The sequence below is a fragment of the Ovis canadensis genome, chromosome 12 (genome assembly GCF_042477335.2).
Source record: "Ovis canadensis isolate MfBH-ARS-UI-01 breed Bighorn chromosome 12, ARS-UI_OviCan_v2, whole genome shotgun sequence".
NCBI lineage: Eukaryota > Metazoa > Chordata > Mammalia > Artiodactyla > Bovidae > Ovis > Ovis canadensis.
The window spans coordinates 61,231,188-61,250,844 of record NC_091256.1 but is presented as its reverse complement, the minus strand read 5'-3'; the positions used below and the strand labels follow the sequence as shown (position 1 = coordinate 61,250,844).

At 54.8% G+C, this 19,657-nt stretch overlaps 1 protein-coding gene across 2 annotated transcripts in view; it reads left to right on the top strand.

The window, feature by feature from the left end:
• The first annotated feature begins 97 nt into the window (after nt 1-97).
• PRKCZ (protein kinase C zeta) overlaps nt 98-19,657 on the top strand; it is a 100,671-nt gene continuing 81,111 nt past the window's right edge. The window contains exons 1-4 of one of the 2 annotated variants that reach the window (XM_069545814.1): nt 98-490; nt 4,661-4,782; nt 5,697-5,786; nt 6,200-6,250. In XM_069545814.1, the coding sequence (XP_069401915.1) occupies nt 420-490; nt 4,661-4,782; nt 5,697-5,786; nt 6,200-6,250 (334 nt within the window). In that variant the 5' untranslated portion in view covers nt 98-419. The remainder of the gene's footprint in view (nt 491-4,660; nt 4,783-5,696; nt 5,787-6,199; nt 6,251-19,657) is intronic. The other variant, XM_069545815.1, reaches the window with a different exon arrangement.

The window sequence follows — 19,657 nt, the reverse complement described above, 5'->3', positions numbered from 1 at the left end:
AGCTGCGGGGTCCCCCGGGGATTGGCCCAGGTGGCGGCCCCGCCTCGCCCTCATTGGCCGCAGGTGCCACCGCCCCCGCCCCGGGACCGCCCGCCCCGCCGATTGGCCGCCGGCGGGGCCTCGGGTCGGCCATGTTCGGACACCCCCCGCCCCCGCGAGGCCTGACGCCGGACTCCGTGCGCGCCCCTCCGTGCGCGCCCCTCCGCGCGCGCCCGCCGGCCGCGCCCCCGCCCCTCCCCGCCCCGCCCGCCGCCAAGTTTCTAGAGTTGGCTGGACCGGTGTCCCTCGGTCCGTGCGCCGCGCGCTCCCTTCCGCGTTCCGCCGTCGGCCCCACCTGCGGCCGGACTCGGCCGCTGGGGCCCCGCGCCATGGCCCGAGCGTCCGGGGCGCGGCGCTGACGGCGACCGGCGGAGCGCGCAATGCCCAGCAGGACGGGCCCCAAGATGGACGGGAGCGGCGGCCGCGTCCGCCTAAAGGCGCACTACAGCGGGTGAGCGCGAGCGCCCGACGGCGGGGCTCGGCCCGGGCGGGGGGCGTACGAGTCGAGGCTGCGCGGCCGAGTGCGGAGCCGGACGCAGGAAGCTGCCCCCGACCGCGCTGGCCGTCGGGGACTGTACTGCCTCCGCTCGGGAGGCCGAGGTTTGGGGGCAGCGGGCGGTGGCGCGGGAGGGCGGGGACCGCGAGGCCCCTCCGGGCCCAGGGGGTCCCAGGAGCTTTGGAAGCGCCAGTGCTTAGAGACTGCCCCAGGCGATGCGGGCGCATCGGCCTCAGTTGGACTTCACAGACGGGAAAGCTTGCGGGCAGGCTGGGTCAGCCTGCATCCGCCCTCCCGTCCCGACCCCGGCTCGGAGTCGCCGGCCCAGCTCCGAGCGCCGCTGCCTCTCGGGTCAGCGGGTCTCTCCCCGCCCCGACGGGGTTGTCCTGGGCTGGAACTTGCCCAGAGGGGCCCGTGGCGCGGAAGACGGGCACCTTGAGACTCTCCGCGTCCCCGGGCCCCGTGTTGACATTCTCCCTGGGAGGTTGGCCACAACCTGTAAGGAAGAAAGTTTTCGTCAAATTATGAAGACTGCTGGCAGGTTTTAAAAGCAGAGGTTTTCTAAACTTTTCTCAATTTACTCGACCAGATGTCTCAGTTTAGGACCACTTCACGTGCGGGAGAAGGGAAGGTGCGGTGAGCCGTGGGGGTCGCGCTAATAGAGGGCACCTGGAGGGCCTGGGGCCCTGCGACCGTCCGCACTCGGTGCTCTGGATTTGACCTGCCTCCCTGTGAAATGGGGCGAACCGACGTCCACAAGGGTCAGTGGCCAGACCCCTGGACCGGCCCCGGCGCTCGCTGGATTCTTGGCCGCTGGACAGCCCTGGTCCGGGTGGAGGAGGCTGCGGCCGGCAGCGCTGTGCACGCAGATACTGGAGGAGAATGAGGCTATTTAGCTGTTGCAGCTTTCTGCTCCTGTTGGTCTCCAAGAGCCCCGAAATCGGGCGGCTGCCCCCAGGGTCGCCTCTGCGGGGTTGGTGGTTGGGCTGTAGGGCCTGGGGAGCCCCAGCTGTTGACCTGGAGAGCACACCTTGTGTGGGGTGTCGGTCAGGTCGCCTGCCCTCTCTGCTGTCTGCAGCCTTGGGAGCGTGGGGGTGGAGTGGGGTGGTGGGAGGGGAGTTGGTGGCGGTGCCCTAGAGAATAAGGATTTGTGTGGGGGGAGGTGACTGGCCATCCCACCTGAAGAGGTTGAGTGGTCGTACCTTCTGGCCTGTTAAGGTAGACTGCAGACTGAAGCTGGTGAGGTTTCAGCTGGTCCCAGCCTGGGGCCTCGGCTTGTACGAGAGGGAGGAGCAGCAGTCACACATCAGACAGTCCTCTTTCCTGTCGGGAACCGTGGGATTGAGCAACTAGTGACTGACTGTGAAAATCAGAGCCGATCCTTAGCCAGAGGAAGTCCACACCCGGAGAGGCAGAGGGCAGGTGGGAACCAGACCCCCAGCCCTCCACCCAGGGATGAGTTCCAGTCGGCACTGCGCCCAGGGAGGGGAGGGGGAGGTGGACTCGGCCAGTGTCCCAGCAGTGCTCTGGGAGTCCCTGGGAGTGCTGGCCGAGCAGCCTGTTTAGCTGCCCCTCCCCACCCCCACCCCCCCACAAGCTTGGGCCCTGGAGAGTGCTTTGGTTACCTTGGGAAATGTGACCTGTTGAGTCCGGTTCCTGAAGATGAAGCCACACCCTACACTCTTCCCTCTTCTTCCCCCTTCTTCCCCTTCCAATCTGTGCCCCTTCCTCTCTCCTCCCCATCCCCCTCCCTTCCTCCCCTCCCCCTCTTGGTTCCTCTTCTTTCCTCCCCACTGAGGCTCCCACCTCTTTATGCCTCCTCCCTCCTTCTGTGTCCACCCTTCTCCTTTCTGCCCCAGGCTGACTGTCCCTTCCCTGTCTGAGCTCCCCTCTCCTCTCAGTGCTTTTCCTAAAGGCTTTGCACTGTCGCCTGAGAAGGGGCCTGGGTTGGGAAAGTTAGTTCTCAGGGATGGTAGACCTGATGCAGGCTCCAGAAAGTGTCCGCCAGAATCCTCGCTCACTTATCCAAACCCCAAGGTCCAAGGGAAATTTTGTCCCTGCTCTGTGGCCCGTGGAGGGAGGTTCTATTTAAGCACCCAAGCCAGGAGCTGAGGGTCAGATACACTGGAGACACTATTGTTAAAAATAGGGGTCTTCAGGGCCCCCCCGCCCCGAAATGGCTTCTGCAATTGCCCTTTCCCATCCCCTCTCCTCCCCAGGCCCTCCAGAGGCTTGAGATTAGGGTCACCCCCTCGCCAGTGGGGCTTTTGGAGGGTGTGGTCACTGGAGTTTCAGGGGTATCCTGTGTTTTGGGGGGTTTCCAGGTGATGTGTGCTGGGTTTGGAGACCCTGCTCTGCCTGGTTTTCTGAGATCACAGAAATGACCTGGCTGGATCTTCTCTCCAGCTTGAGCCTGGTTTCCAGAACTCAAAGCCTGAGCTGCATATGAGGCCTGGGTGGCCCCGTGGGTGCTGCCCCTGCCCAGGGCTCTGTCTGAGCTGTTTGCTCAGAGAGGCTACCTGATTCCGGTTTGGGGTGATGCTCGGGGTGGTGGTCAGAGGTCTGGTCAGGGAGTGGGACGGCCTTTCCCCGCTGTGCTCAGGTTGTGCGGTGGAGGGAAGAGCTAAAGTGCTGTCACTGGGTGACGAGCTTAGAGCCCAGGGGTCCAGCCTGGTGTCGGTTGCCTCCAAACCACTGGGGAGCCATCCACCTGACCTCTAGGCCCTGAAGCGCTGGGCAGGGGGACTAGCTGCCACCTGGGGGTGGAACTGTGAGTGAGGGTCGTGGGGCAGGGATAGATAGTTTGCCACCCCGGGATAGATGGGTGGCAAACTCAGTTCCAGAGCTCCCATGGCAGGGGGACTGATGGGTATGCCGGGTGGCACAGGTACGAGGTCTGGGAGATGTGGTGGGTGTGGGAGGGCTTGGTCTCTGGGGGCCCCACTGATGAGCCGTGAGACCCCTCTATGCCTCAGTCTCCCCATTTGCCAAGATGCCACAGGTTGTGGTGAGCTTTGGGCCCTGGGGTGGGCACTGAGGGTCTGAGCAGATGGGGTAGGTTCTAACTGTGCCCCCCACCCCCTCGGGAGTGAGCCATGGGCTGGACACGAGCTGCCATGGGCACCCAGCAGATGGATCCTGGATCCTGGTGGCCCTGGGTCTGTTACCTGGTGGACCGAGATGCTCTGTCAACACGTGTTTGATGGAATTCAGAAGCCATTGGTGTTAATGCTCAGTGGACCCTGTGTTTCTCTTGTTGGGGGTGTTTCAAAACTTTTTTCAGAGGATCCCACCCTTGTGGTGTCAGATGTGGGTAAACTTCCCTCTAACTTCAGTTTATCCTGTGTGATTCCTGTTCAGAGTCTCAGTAGATGTACGTTTACTCATGTCAACACCAGCCCTGCTTTGGGTGGTAGGTGATGTGGGACAGTGCATGGAGGGGGGTTGGATACCTCTCCCTCCCTGTCCTGAGGAGTTGAGTGTTCCCTGGTGCTGACTTGCCTTACCTCTAAGGGCCATTCTCAAAGACTGACCATGAATCCCTGGGCTGTCTTCAGTCTTATATCCCAAGTGTGGATGAAAAGATAAAAGGCAGTGGCATTCTGTGCCTTGGTTTTCCCAACAAACTGGGTCTGGAATTATGTTGTGGCCCTACCAAAGGCAGTTGTCGAATGGTGCCTCCAGGGTTTCAAGAGGCTGTGGCATTGGGGTAATAAGTTAGTCCCCCTCCCCATACCTTCCACCACTTCCCACCTCTCAAAAGTCCCACACCCTGGATACCATGTGGCCCTGTTGGCACCATTGAGGTAGTGGGACGATGTAATGAGGCCTGTGGGCTTGAACTGAACAGTCTGTGTCCAGCTGCGCCCACCCCTCCTGGGTGACTGCCCCTTACCCCGTCCTTCTGCCCCTCAGAGGCACGTTCAGGTGCCAGGATGGGTGTTTCTGCACCAGGGCATTCATGGTGTAATTCACATGGCCTGTGGGCAGTGGTTCTGGGGTGCGGGGGGAGCTGTCATACCCTTGGGGACAACACAGCTTCCTGTATTTGATCAACAACTTGGTTAGTTGATCATGTGACTTAAATGTGCCCCCTGGTGAGACCTGTGTGTCCTCTCTGCCCAGGGACCTCCTCATCACCAGCCTGGACTCCGCCACCACCTTCGATGAGCTCTGCGCAGAGGTGCGGGAGATGTGCCGGCTGCACCCGGGCCACCCGCTCACCCTTAAGTGGGTGGACAATGAAGGTGGGCCTGGGGGGTGTGGTGGTCGGGCAGTGGCTCTCTAAACCTGGGCGCAACCCCTTCCCTGGGGAGGTGGACAGCTCTGGGATTAAGCTGATTCAAATTAACTAGCTTCCTGTTTCTGGGGAAGAGGCTGTGGCAGGTCATGGAGGCACTAGGGGGCGGGGGTGAGGGTCCCTTGAGGGGGGTGGTTCCCCTCAAGGCCAGCTCTGGTGCTGGGTCCTGGGGAGAGGCTGCAGGAGTCCCCCCGCCCATCTTGTGTGAGTCCTGACCTTCCTGACTCCCTTCCTCATGTTCTGGATTTTTCTGGTGGGTGATTTGCTAGCTGAACTGTGGTTTCTCAGGGAAGTGGGGAGGGGAGAGTGGCCAGCGCCCTAGGGTCCACCTCTCTTTTCCTTTCCCTCCCTCCTTTCCTGTAGCCAGACACACGTCTGAGATAGTGGAGGGTTTGGAAAACAGTTCAGAAGAGCCTTCCCAGCAGCTCTCAGCCTGGACATGGGAGTGGGGGAGGGCAGGGGCAGGCAGACCTCTGGCCATTCCCCTTCCTGCTGAAGCCAGGCCACGATGTCCTGGCTCTGGCTGTCCAAGCATCTGTGCTCCTGTCCAGCCTCAGTAGACAAGGAGCCCTTCCTTCCGGTCTAGGACTGGATAGGAAGGGTGCTCATTCTCTCCCGGGCCAGGAAACCTGCCCAGCTTGGCACCCCATGTGGAGCTGTGGGTGAATTCATTGCCATTCTGGGGCTTGTTGGTTCTGACCTGGGCCTTTGGGTTGGGGGAGTGACTCACTGTGGCACTGGCCAACTCTGCCCTGAGTGGCCGGTCACCAGCAGCAACGCGCTCCCAGTTGGGCGCCCACCATCATGAACCCCCCTGCCTTGGGCCTGCAGTGGCCTCAGCTGTGTCCCTCGTCTGCCTAGGTGACCCCTGCACTGTGTCCTCCCAGATGGAGCTGGAGGAGGCCTTCCGCCTGTCCTGTCAGCACAAGGACGAAGGGCTCACCCTTCACGGTCAGTGCCGGCCGGTGGGCGCTCTCTGGGTGGGGGTGGGCACTTGGGTGCTTTGTTAGACCGGAAGCCACACAGGTCATGGTTTAAGATATTAGGATGCAGAGGATTTAAGAATGTGGAATAGGAAGCAATTTGGTTTCATTTTTTGCTCTTAGCTCTTATTATCCCGGATAAAAACCGCTCTTACTTGTCAGGAGTCAGTGAGGTGTCCTCTCACTGGCCACGGAAGCCTAGGTTCTGGTGGTCGGCCCTCATTGCCCGTCCATGTGCAGGGTTTCCAAGGTTTTGCCTTAATAATCATCTGGCAAGAGCAGGCCATGGGGATCGTGGGCAGTCAAACTCAGCGCAGGGCTCCTTGCGAAGCCACGGTGGTCACTGACCTTCACTCTTTCTCTGGCTCTCTCTGCATGCAGTTTTCCCCAGCATCCCCAAGGAGCCAGGCATGCCCTGTCCTGGAGAAGACAGTGAGTACCGTCCTCCTGCGACGCATGTCCTGGTTGTGGGTTGACGTGTCTGTTATGCCAGGGAGGGGAGGATGGGAGCCGGGTGCCCTGGGGCTTAGTGCTCCTCGTGAAGTGTGTGAGGGCAGAGTGGGCAGCTGGTGTGGCCTCACAAGGGGTTCTTACTGGTGCCCCTGCCCTTGGCTGAGTATGATCAGGCACCAGTGCCACCACTGGACAGGGCATCGGCTTGGCCAGCGGTGCCATGAGGAGACATCCCGGAAACACCCTGACCTCCCCAGGCAGGCAGGACCCTGGCTGGGACGGCTGGATGTGGCTCCTGTGTGTCTGTCCTGACTCATACTGGCCCCATTCTCCTTTGTGGAGGGTCTGTGGGTTGAAGGTGAGGTCCCAGGGGCAGTGGGTCAGAGAAAAGCTTCTGACCACACCCCAGAGGCCCCTGACCCTGGGCAGTTTGGTCCACCTTGTCCTTCAGGGCAGCCTCTACTGACTGGAGCACAGAGAAGCTTACAGGACTGTGCTTGGCCCCTGGCATGGGGCTGAGGGCATGCCGTGGTGATGGGGGACTTAGCTCAGCCCCTTTCCGGCAGGGGTCCTGGGTGGGCTCTGGGTGCAGCAGTGCTGCACGGGTGGGAGCAGATTCCAGCAGAGGCTGGGCTGAGTTTGTGTGCACCACCCCCTCCAGAGATGTTCAGTAGGCCCTTGTGTGTGTGACTCCTGGATTTAGGGGAGAAATCAGGGCTGAAGAGAGGTTTGCGGGTTGTTGAGACTGAGGGTTGGAGTGGCCAGTGAGCAGGGATTGCCCATGGTCCCACGAGGAGAACAGGGGACCCTGAAGGAGCACCAGCAAGGCTGGGAAACATCTCAATTGTGGAATCCTGGCAGGAGGGGAGCAGGCAGCCTGAAGAGGTTGGAGCAGCCCAGGGGCTAGCAGGAGGTGCTGCCCCAGTGGTGGTCATGGGGGTAGGCGTGAGGGGCAGTTTTGAGGGGGCAGTGTGAGGAGCCCCAGGAGGTCCTAGCTGGTGTCAGACTATGGTAAATAAAGCTAGAGGTGGCAGGGGAAGGGGGCCTAGAGATTCTGAGGCCTGGGAGTCGCCCAGAGAAGTGGGGGTGGGGGGTAGTAGCCAGTCCTGCAGGTGAGACTTTCCAGCCAGAGTGGGAGGGGCTGATGGGAGGCACCTGTGCGCATGTGCAGTTTTGCTGTGAGTATATTTGAACCTGCAAGGATGTCGTCAAAGCAGGACCTTGGTGGGTGGGGTGGGTAGTCAGAGAGGAGCCTTTTGGTGGGGGCCTCAGAGATGGGTGTGTTGCACAGGAGCTTCGAGGTCCTCATCCCCATGTGGCTGCCCCCACCTGACCTCCTGCCCGGGTGCCCACGTCTCCTGGAAGGGGCAGCATCACACTTGGTAGAGCTCACCTGTGTTTTCAGACACACAGAAAGGTAAAATTAGAGAGATGCTCCTGTTGGAGACAAGGTCCCTTCCACTGTGCTCTGTGGGCAACTCTCAGCCACAGTGACAGGCTGGCTCACTGTCTGCCCAGAGTCATCTCCAGCAGCCAGAGCTGGCCCAGGGCACAAGGGACGCCCAGCACCTCTGCGTCTCAGCATCCCCAAGGCAGGAGCCAGCTGTTGGCTTAGCCCAGGGCCCTGGCTATGCTGCCTGAGGGCTCAAGTCTGCCCTTTCTGTCTCCACTTTGGTGCCCTCCTGGCTTGATCCTCATGTGGATGCTGCCCCATCCGGGGTCTCACATAGGGGATGGCAGTAGGGGCTGCACTCAAGCACCCCAGTGACCTCCTGGTGTCATGGGGTCTCCACTGGAGGTTGACACGGGATAACGTGTGGGCAGGGCCGTGTGCCTGTGTGGGAATTCGGGGAATGTGGTGCCGTCTGTGCTCGCCAGCAGGTCCTTGAGATGCTCACCTGGGGCGGCTCCAAGGCTCCAGGCCCCTCGGTGGTGTTGGAACATTCCAGCAGTGCTGTGGGGGGTGGGGTGGGGGTTGGGCAGAGAGGAAAGTGGACAGAAAGTGAGAGTTGGCATCTCCTCTGAGTTCTGCTCGTCCGGCTCCATTGTGACGCTGCACTTGGGCAGTCAGGACGGCCCACACTGTTCCTTTGGGCAGTCAGGACAACTCTCAGTGGTCCCACCACGGCCCAGCTACGGGTGTGATTCTAGCACCTGCGTCTCTGTTCACTGCCAAGGCCGTGGTCAGTGAGAAGGGATCGGTGGCAGCCATGATCCAGGTCAGGACCCCATGTGGAGGGCTGACGGTGTGACAAGCCGCCTGGAGAAGGACATGCTGCAGATGCAGGGGCGCCTGGGTGCATCTGGCCAGAAGGGCCGTGTCACACCTGCCAAGCCTGTGTTCCTGGCAGCAAAGCCCCTTTTGTGCAAGTCCACAGCCTGAATTTAATCGGTCCTCTTGGGTTTTTGAAAAGTTGTATAAAGCCACACCTAACATAAAACTTACTGTTTTAACCACTTGGAACAAATTCGGTGGCATTTAGTAAGTCCATCACCTCTGCCTGCTTCTGAAACATATTTGGGAAGAAAAACCTGAGCCCACGAGCAGTTGTGGCTCCTCCATGCAGCCCCTGATGGCCGGCAGACTGTGCCATCTCTACGGAGTCACCCTGTGTAGACATTGCCTGGAACGGAACGTACAATATGTGGTCTTTTGTGATGGCTTCTTTCACTTAGCGTGATATTTCTGAAGTTCATCCATGTTGTAACATGTATCAGAACTTCATTCCTTTTTTTTCCTCCAATTTTTATTACCATGGTGAAGTACACGTAAATTCAGTATCTTAACTATTTTTAACTATACAGTTTGTTGATATTAACTAAATTCACATTGTTGTGCAACCATCCCCACCATCATCTCCAGAACTTTCTCATTTTCCCAAACCGAAGCTCAGTCCCCATGAAACACTCACTCCCCACCCCGCCCCCAGCCCCTGGCCCCCACCCTCCCACTATCTGTTTCTATGATTTTTGACTCCAGGGACCTCCTAGAAGTGGGATCACACAGGATTTTTTCTTTTGTGTCTGGTTTGTTTCATTCAGCATCATGTCCTCAGGGTTTATTTGTGCTAGAGCAGGTGTTAGATTCTCCTCACTTTTTAATGCTGAGACATATTCTGTTGTATGGACAGACTGCAGTCTGTTTATCTGTCATCCGATCATGGACACCTGGGTTACTTCGTGTTTTAGCTACTCTGAATAATGCTGCTGTGAACACAGGTGTGCAAATATCTCCTTGAGACTCTGCTCTCAGTTCTTTTGGGTATATATTCGCAAATGGAATTCCTAAGTTAGAGGATGAAATGGTTGGATGGCACCACTGACTCAGTGGACATGAGTTGGCACAAACTCCGGGAGATGGTGAAGGACAGGGAAGCCTGGTGTGCTCTACTCCACGGGGTTGCAAAGAGTCGGACATGACTTAGCGACTGAACAACAGCAATGCTGGTTCTGTTTTTAATTTTTTGAGCAGCTGCTGTGCTGTTGTCTACGGTGGCAGCACCATCTCCCATCCCACCAGTAGTGTGCACAGTGGCTCTCCTTGCCCCCTGTTTTCACCAGTGCTCATCTCCCGTTTCTGACACTTGTCTCTCTGGGCTGTGCGGGATCTTCGTTGCTGCCCTTGAGACCTTCCTTGTGCAACATGGGATCTCTTGTTCTAGTTGGGGTGTGCAAACCCTTTGCTGCGGCATGTGGGGTCCAGTTCCCTGACGGGAGATGGAATCTGGGCCTCCCGCATTGGGATCGTGAAGTCTTAGCCACTGGACCACCAGCATAGTTCCCCCCCAGTGCTGCTTGTTTTCTGTTTTGTTGATGGTACCCTTCCTGATGGATGTTAGGTGGTGTCTCATTGTGGTTTTGATTTTTGTTTCCCTGATGGTCAGTGATATTCAGCATCTTTTTAGTTCTTGTTGGCCATTTCTTTGGAGAAATCTCTACTCAAGTTTTTCGCCCGCTTTGAACTGGGTTGTTTTGTTGTTGAGTTTTAGAAGTTCTCTACCTACTCAGCATATCAGATACACAATTTGCAAGTGTTTTCTCATATTCTGAGATTTTTTTCCCTACTTCATTAGTGGTGACAAAATTATAAAATTTTCATGAACTCCAATTTGTTTTTTCTTTTGTTCCATGTTTTGTTGTTGTTGTTCAGTCAGTAAGTTGTGTTGGACTCTTTGCAACCCCATGGACTGAGGCACACTAGGCTTCCCTGTCCTTCACTATCTCCCGGAGTTTGCTCAAACTCATGTCCCTTGAATCTGTGATGCTATCCAACCATCTCATTCTCTTTCGCCCCCCTTCTCCTCCAGCCCTCAATCTTTCCCAGGATCAGGGTCTTTTCTAATGAGTCAGTTCTTTGCATCAGATGGCCAAAGTATTGGAGCTTTAGCTTCAGGCTTTCCAATGAACATTTAGTATTAATCTCCTTGAGTTTTGACTGATTTGATCTCCTTGCTGTCCAAGGGACTCTCAAGAGTCTTCTCCAACACCACAGTTTAAAAATATCAATTCTTTGGTGCTCAGCCTTCTTTATGGTCCAGCTCTTACATCTGTGCATGACTACTGGAAAACCAGAGCTTTGACTATATGGACCTTGGTCAGTAAAGAGATGTCTCTGTTTTTTAATATGCTGTCTAGGTTTCTCACAGCTTTCCTTCCGAGAAATCGTTGCCAAATCCCCTGTGGGGAGGCTTTGGTCCTTTGTTTTCTTCCTAGGGTCTTTGGTGCATTTTGAGTTGACTTCTGCACATGATGTTAGATAAAGCTCTGGGTTTGTTCTGTTACATGTGTACGTCCAGTTCTCCCAGCACCATTTGTTGAAAAGACTGTCCTTTCCCCATTGAATGGTCCTGGCACCCTTGCTGGAAATCATTTGACCAAACTTGTGAGGGTTTATGTCTGGGCTTTCTGTTCTGGCCCATTGGTCCATATGTCTTGTCTGTATGCAGCACCACAGTAGCTTTGCAGTAATATTTGAAACCAGAGAATGTGCGTCTTCCAGCTTTGTTCTTTTTCAAGATTGTTTTGGCTATTCTGGATCCCTTGTGATACCATATGAACTTTAGGATGTTTTCTGCAAAAAAAAAAATTGAGATTTTGGTAGGGAGTACACTGACTCTTTAGATTACTGTGAGTAGTATTGGGACTTCCTTGATGGCTCAGACTGTAACGAGTCCACCTGCAATGCAGGAGACCCTGGTTTGATCTCTGAGTGGGGAAGATCCTCTGGAGGAGGAAATGGCAACCCACTCCAGTATTTTTGCCTAGAGAATCCCATGGACAAAGGAGCCTGGCAGGTTATAGTCCATGAGGTCACAAAGAGTTGGACATGACTGAGTGACTAACACTGTATTGATGTCTCAACAGTATTAAATCTTCTGGTCCATAGACATGAGATCTCTTTCTGCTTATTTATTTCATTTAATTTTTTCAGCACTGTCTTATAGTTTTCAGTGTACAAGTCTATCACCTCCTTGTTAGATAATATTGTTAAGTATTTTATTCTTTCTTAAAAATAATTTTATTTTTGGCTGTGCTGGGTCTTCATTGGTGCATGGGCTTTTCTCTAGTTGTGACAAGCTGTTAAGCTGTTTTGGTGAATTTGTTTATTCTAACATTGTTTGGAATTTCAGGGTTTTCTGTATTATATATGAAGAGAGATAATTTTACTTTTCAGCTGATAATGCCTCTTTTTCTTGCCTAATTGCTCTGTTAGAACCTCTAGTACTTTGTTGAATAGAAATGGTGATACTGGGCATCCCTGTCTTGTACTTGGAGGAAAAGCTTTCAGCCTTTCTCCATTGAGTGTGGTGTTTCCTATGGGTTTTTTACGTATAGTTTTTCTTGTGTAGAGGAGGTTTCTTCCTGTGGTATAAGAAGTGTTTATGGTCCTCCTCCCTGGTTTATGGCAGGGAGCTCCTGAAACCCTTGGAATCTCCTGAGTGATAGGTGTGTCTTGTCATTCATTAGCAGCTGATTCTGGGTAGGGCCTCAGATGGGGCTGGTCCCTGGAAACACCCAGAGATTAGAGGGTTGGAACGTGACCTCCAGGGAGAGGCAGGGGGCAGGTGGCCAGTGATTTAATCTATCGTGCCTCTGTGATGAAGCCTCCATAAAACTCCAAAAGGATGGGCTCTCCAGTTGGTGAACACATGGAGATTTGCGGGGAGTGACTCCTGGAGAGCCTCACACCTCCTTGGTGTATCTTGCTTCTGCCTATTCCTGAATTAATCTGAGTTCTGTGCTCTGCTCTAGCAAATTAATCTAACTGAGGAGGGGGTTGAGAGCCTGTAGCCTGTGGGTCAAACCTAGACAGCATATTAAAAAGCAGAGATGTTGCTTTGCTGACAAAGGTTCATCTCATCAAAGGTATGGTTTTTCCAGTTGTCATGTATGTATGTGAGAGTTAGACCATAAAGAAAGCTGAGCACCGAAGAATTGATGCTTGTCAACTGTAGCGAAGACTCTTGAGAGGCCCTTGGACTGCAAAGAGATCGAACCAGTCAATCCTAAAGGAAATAAGTCCTGAGTATTCATTGGAAGGACCGATGCTGAAGCTCCAATACTTTGGCCACCTGATGCGCTTTGGCCACCTGATGCGAAGAACTGACTCATTGGAAAAGACCCCGATGCTGGGAAAGATTGAAGGCAGGAGGAGAAGGGGACGACAGAGGATGAGATGGTTGAATGGCATCACCAACTCGATGGACTTGAGTTTGAGCAAGCTCTGGGAGTTGGTGATGGACAGGGAAACCTGGCGTGCTGCACTCCATGGGGTCACAAAGAATTGGACACAACTGAGTGACTGAATTGAACTGATCCTTTGGGTCAGAAGCCCAGGCATCAGCCTGGACTGGCGGTTGGTGTCTGTAGTTGGGTTGGAGGACAGTCTTGTAGAACTGAACCCTTAATGTATGGGGTCTGCCACTGCCTGCAGGTAGATGGTGTCAGAATTGGTAGGATGAGAAAAAACCAGATCAGGTACCCGCTGTTCCTAGTTTGTTGAATATTGTTATCATGAAAGGATTTTCAGCTTTGTCATGTGTCTTTTCTGCATCAATCGAAATGATCATTTTTTTCCCTTTGTTCTGTTAATGTGGTTTGCTGCATTGATGGTTCATCTTTTTATTCCAGGAATAAACCTGACTTGGTCATGGTGTATAGTTCTTTTACTATGCTGCTGGATTTGGTTTGCTAGTATTTTGTTGAGGATTTTTCATAAGGCATGTTGGTCCTTTGTCTTCTTTTTCTTGTAGTGTCTTTGTCTGACTCTAGCATTAGGGTAAATCTACCTTCTGGAATAAGTTAGGAAGTGTTCCTTCCTCTTAAGTTTTTTGGAAAAGGAAGATTGGTGTTAGCTCTTCTTTAAATATTTGGTAGAATTCACCAGCGTAGCTCTCAGGTCCAGGAGTGTTCTTTGTCAGGAGATTTTTTTTTTTTTAAATTACTGATTCACCTTACTAGTTATTTGTTCTTGTTCAGTTGCTCAGTTGTGTCCAGCTCTTTGCAACCCCATGGACTGCAGCACACCAGGCTTCCTTCTCCTTCAGTCTCCTGGAATTTGCTCAAACTCCTCCTGTCCATTGAGTCAATGATGGCATCCAACCATTTCATCCTCTGTCACCCCCTTCTCTTCCTACCCTCAATCTTTCTCAGCATCAGGGCCTTTTCCAATGAGTCGGCCCGGCAACTAACCTAACTGGTTACAGGTCTGTTCAGATGGTCTGTTTCTTAGTGATTTAATCTTGGTAGGTTCTATGTTTCTAGGAAACACAGAATTTGTGCATTTTGTCCCAGTTATCCAGTTTGTTGGTATACAGTTGTTTACAGTGCTCCCTTACAATCCTTTTTATTTCTGTGAGATCAGGAGTAATGTTCCCACTTTCATTTCTGATCTTGGTAATTTGAGCCATTCTTTTTTCTGGGGCATCATTGGTTAAGCCTGCACTTCCACTGCGTGGGCTTCCCAGGTGGCTCAGAGGTTAAAGCATCTGCCTGCAATGTGGGAGGCCTGGGTTCGATCCCTGGGTCAGGAAGACCCCTGGAGAAGGAAATGGCAACCCACTCCAGTATTCTTGCCTGGAGAATCTCATGGATGGAGGAGCCTGGTGGACTACAGTCCACGACTTCACTTTCACTTTTTTTTCCATCTAGCTGAAAGGTGATCAGTTTTGTTGATCTTTTCAACAAAAATGGTTTAACTGATTTTCCTTTGTTTTTCTGTTCTCTTTTGTTTGTCTCTGCTCTGATCTTTATTATCGTTCTGCTAACTGGGAAATGGTGAAGGACAGGGAAGCCTGGCGAGATGCAGTCTATGGGGTTGCAGAGAGTCAGACACAACTTAGCCACTGAACAACAACAAAGTTTCAGATCTTAAGATGTATAGTTAGACTGTTGATTTAAGATCTTTCTTGCTTTTAAAAGAAAGGGTTTATAGCTGTCAATTTCCCACTTAGCTTTGCTTTCTCTGAATCCTTTGGGTTTTGGTATGCTGTGTTTTTGTTCCTCTCTGAGTGTTTTTTTATTTCTCTTGTAATTTCTTTTTTGATCCATTGGTTGTTTGAACGTGTTGCTTAATTTCCACACATTTGTGATTTTTCCAGGTTTCTTTCCTGTTGTTAATTTCTAACTTGATTCTGCGGTGGTCAGAGAAGATAGTTTGATATCTGTTCTTTAAAACTTGATTGAGACTTACTCTGTGGCCTGACATGGCCTGTTCTGGAGAATGTCCCTGTGTACCCGAGGACACGTGTGCTGCTGTTGGGGGTGGTTCTGTGTGTGTGTCCACCACGTCTCCTTGGCTTGTTGTGTTGTTCAAGCCCTTGGTCTCATCATTTGTTTCCTGTCTGACTGCACCGTCATTGCTGCTTATGTCTGAGTAGTATTCCGCTGGGTGTTTTGTTATATCTTACGTATCCATTCACTCATTGATGGACATTTGGGTTGTTTCTGCATCTCGGGTATTGTGGACATTCATGCAGAGATTATAGGTTTTTGAAGCACTGAATTGGTAATTTTGTTCTGGCCACAACACAAAGAATTTTTCGAGTCTGTGTGTGTAGAAGCATCATAAGAATAAACTGTCAGCAGAGCCCATGAGGTGCCCACTTTAAAGGGGTCTGGCTCCCATCCAGTTCCTGGGTGAATAGAGCCCCGTGTTGCCTGGGGGCTACAGGCAATGGAGGTGAACAGGCCAGTGGCTCAGCCAGAGAGCCGTGCTCCCTGGTGTGGCAGCTGGGGTCTTGGCGGCTCCCTGCTACCAACTGGAAGCACGTTTCTAGGGCTTTTGGGGTTGGGCGCCTGGCAGGATAAGGGGGTCTTGGTGGTTGGTGGGCTGGGTCTTTGTGGGGAGAGGTGAGCTGGCCGGTGACGTCCCTGGGCCAGGCAGAACCCCTGGCCAATGGTAGCTCTGGGTGGCTTGTTGGAGCCCAGGAATGATGTGGCAGTGCAGGGGCCTGGGGTGGGGGGGCCACCTGCTGGCTCTGGGCAGGGGTGGCTGCAGTACAGAGGGGCTTTGTGACCTCATGGTCCCCAACAGGCTTATGTCAGCCCCTCTGTCCATTGTCTCTCCTGTGCTGGTGGGTGGGGGGGCCCCTCTGTTGTGTGTGTCATCCTGCCTCTGTTCACATGGAGACGTTCATGTTTGATTTTTGTGTTAAATACAGTCAGATCTGTTTAACATTTTCCCGTTGCCTGTGCTGGTCATTTGTGCACAGACTGTGGGTCCTCCAGCAGGGAGCAGGCCCAGCAGGGAATAAGCATGGCCGAGGCCTTCAGCCCTGCTTCCAAGGACACTGGGGTCTTGCTGCCCACCTCCCTCTTGGCCCCTGTGATGGCTGTTGTCCTTAACATCTGGCCACACTCCCCACAATGTGACTGGACCCCCATCGGCCACTCCTGCCAGCCCTGGGGCCTCTTTCTAGAGACCTGACTCCAGCCTGGGGGTGGGGTGGAGTGGCCTTCCTTGGTAGGTATGAGCTGCATGTGTGTGGCTGGGAATCAGGCAAGTGTCCAGGTGGCGGCCAGGGCTCCATCAGTGAGCAGATGATGGACCCACTGTTATCCATAAAACAGGGTCATGGGGCTGTGAATCAGATGTGGTTCTAGGGAATACTAACACCTCTGTGGAGTGAGCAGTCATTCAGTGTGTCTTGAAGGACAGCTGGGGGCACTTACAAAGCAGAATAGATGTAGTAAAGAAGCCCTTTCTGTCAACTTGAGGATTTCCCTGTGGGTGGTGAGCATTGGCCTGGAGGAAGAGTCGTTGCCAGAGGCCCTGTCACATGGAGCTGGCCGTGGACACTGCTAGCGCTCAGGTGACCCCCTGGGAAGGGGTACAGAAAGGAGGGCTTCTCAGTCCTTAATGGTCTCAGAGAAAAGCTGAACCTGGGGGTGTGGTCCTGCAGCCCATCTTAAAGCTGGGGGTGTCCCTCGAGGCCATAGGAGCCAGGCACTGGCAGCCTGAGTTCTTCGTGTCCTTGGCCCCGCCCTGTCCACACGCTCAAGTGAGGAGGTGTCCCTGGATGGCGGGTGGACTGGCTGGTGTAGGACGGCCCCTCTCCAGCCTGCTCCCTGGAGGCAGGCAGCCCTGCAGAGGACCCTGCTTGTCACCCAGGTGGCTGGCCTGTGGGACTGGTGCCCAGGGCAAGGAGACTGTACCTGGTCAGACCCTGAGGAGCCAGGACCCTGTCCAGCCCTACCCCTCTGGTCCGGAGGTGCAGTCTGAGGGGGTCAGGGGCTGTTTGGCCCCTGGCTTTACCCGCAGCTATGCCCCTGCCAGGCCCCGTGGCCCAGGACTGAGCTGGGCTTTCTGGCCTGTCAGGAGCCCTGGGCTTTGGGGCTTTCGAAGCCCTCTAGCCCCTCATCAGTGAGGTTGGGGAGGTGACAGGCTTGCCCCTGCTATCCCTGCATCTGGGCCCCAAGCCATTCCCTTTTCTACTCCAGCCACAAGGAAGCTTTCACCGCCCAAGGTGTTAAAGAAGGTACATGCCAGTCAGCCTCTGGAGGGGGAGCTGAAGGGACATTCACTTCAGCTCACCTGGACAGCTCCCTCCAGAAGCCCAGAGGAGTGGTGACTGTGGAGTGGGGCCAGTGGGGTCAGCCAGGGCCAGTGCGGTCAGCTGCGGGCTGCAGGAGCCATAGTGGGGTGCAGAGGAAGGGGTGGCCTTGCCAGGGGCTGTGGGGGAGGATGGAGCTTGTGCTGGGGCCCACCCCTCTCCCTCACATCCCTGCCCGGTGCTCCCAGAACTGCTGTCTGTCTCTTTTCTGGCTCTGAAGCTTCGTGTGCTTTCCAGTCATGCTGGATACCCACCCAGGAGCAGAGCTGTGCAGGAGAGGCTGTGCTGAGGCGCATCTCCCATGGTCACAGCCCACCCAGGCAAGCAGGGGTCAGTTCTGTGGACTCAGGCAAGTTTGTGAGACCACAAAAGGGGGTGCTTCTGTGCTGCTGGGGCCAGACCCCGGCTCTAGGCAGGCGGGGGCAGCTTTCTGTGCCTCACCTCCCCCTGCTGTGGAAAGGGTCTGGAGTGACCACCTCCTCGGACGCCGTGTGAGCAATAGAGAGCTAGAAGGGCTCCAAGAACGGGCTGGGCCTGGTGAGGTCAGCTCTCTGCCTCCCCTGCCCCCGCTGGTGGGTCAGGGGGAGCAAGTTGCCCTGACGTTGTGTGCTCAAGGCCACCCAGCATCCTCAGATGAGAGGACAAGAGCCAGACCCAGCCTGAGTGGGGGGCTCAGGGGGCACTCAGAGTGGGGGTCAAGCTGGCAGGGCTGGACTGGTTACCACTGAGTCCTTCCAAGGTAACGGATGCCAGTTATTCTCTGGTATTTATATGTGTGTGTATTGCTTTATTAAAAGTCCAGTTTTATTCAGCTTTGTCTCGAGTTATCTGTAACCTAGAAAAGCTACTTTTCCATTTAAAATAGCCTGCCATTAAAATGAACAGTCCCCAGTTCAGCCTAGGTTTTCTAGAGCTCTGCAAAGCCGCATGTTTGGAATGACTGGAGGAGAGTGGGCTGAAAGGTGGTGGCTGTGATGTCCATCTCACCTTACTTGGATTTGCCTGTTGGACTCAGGGTAGATGCGTTTCCCACTGAAGCCCCCAGTAGAGGCGGTGGGTCTGTGATTTTGTGGTTTGATAGCCTGAGGGTGATGCAGACATTTCCAGTAAAGGTCCAGTAATGAATATGTTGGTCTGTGTCTTGGGCTCTCATGTGCCATGTCGTGTGAAATTGGCCCACATGCAGAAACGGGGGGTGAATAGGGAACAGGGCTGTGCCCCCACGAGGTGTCATCAGTGGACAGTTTCCTGTGTCTTCTGGGGACCTTCTGTTCCACTGGTGCTTCCGAAGTCACGTGAGTTTCAGACGCCATCACCTGACAACTCAACTCTCCCAGGTGACTTTAGGCCAGAGTGAGGGAAGGAGCTGGGTTTCGAACCCAGAGCTTTGGCCTGATTCTGTGCTGGGAACACAGGTAAGTGTAGACTCCTGAGCTGGCCACCTGCCTAGAACCCATTGCAGAAGAGCCGCTCCCCTTCCCAGCCCTGGTGTCGCCTGGAGGTTGGGGGGAGAAGCTTCCCAGACCTCTTGGGCCCCCAGCGTGGAGCCTGGCTGCACAGGTCAGCGCAGGCAGTTGGGGGTCTAGGCAGGGTCAACATAGGCTTCTAGGGGTCCAGGGAGGTCGGCTGAGTCCCCTCATGATTTTGGAATTGGAAAGAGAAGCTGGCAAGGACCAGATGTCACATGGGGCAGCCCAGAGTGACTGTCGGGCTGGAGGTCTGCTCTGGCCGTAGCCAGCACAACAAAGGCCACCTGCTGGGGGCCCACCTCTTGCCTCAAGCTGGAGTGGGTGTGATTCCAGGCTGGTCACTCCGATACTCCTCTCTCTGGGACCTTGGTTCCCTCATCTCCGCCCTTCCTGCCCCCCCCACCCCCACCCCTCAGAGCAGCAGCAGTACCCAGACACCTCCCAACCCTGGTCCCGTTCACCTCACTGACCAGAACCAGGCCTTCCCTCTTCCCCTCCTCCCAGCCATGGCACCCGGGAGCTCGGGACCTGTGAGCATTTGTGTTGGACCCGTTCTTGGCCTCTGCAGATGCAGGTCAGAGGTCACCCACAATCCGGGGGCCACTGTCACTCAGCCAGCGAGCCTGGTGTGCGACAGGCTGGGGCCCCATTGGGTCTGTTGTCCACCGATGCCGTGTCTGGGAGGCTCAGAAGTCGAGCTGCTGCCCCGGCTCCTGAGGTCCGTCTCCACGCAGAGACGCTAAGCTCCCGTGACGTCAGCTCCTCGGCATCCAGGCCATGTTTTAGTCGGTGCCTCAGCTGCCGGCTCCAGCTTCCCCGGGGAGCCGGGTACCACCCGGGCCTGGAGACATGAGGAGGCAGGG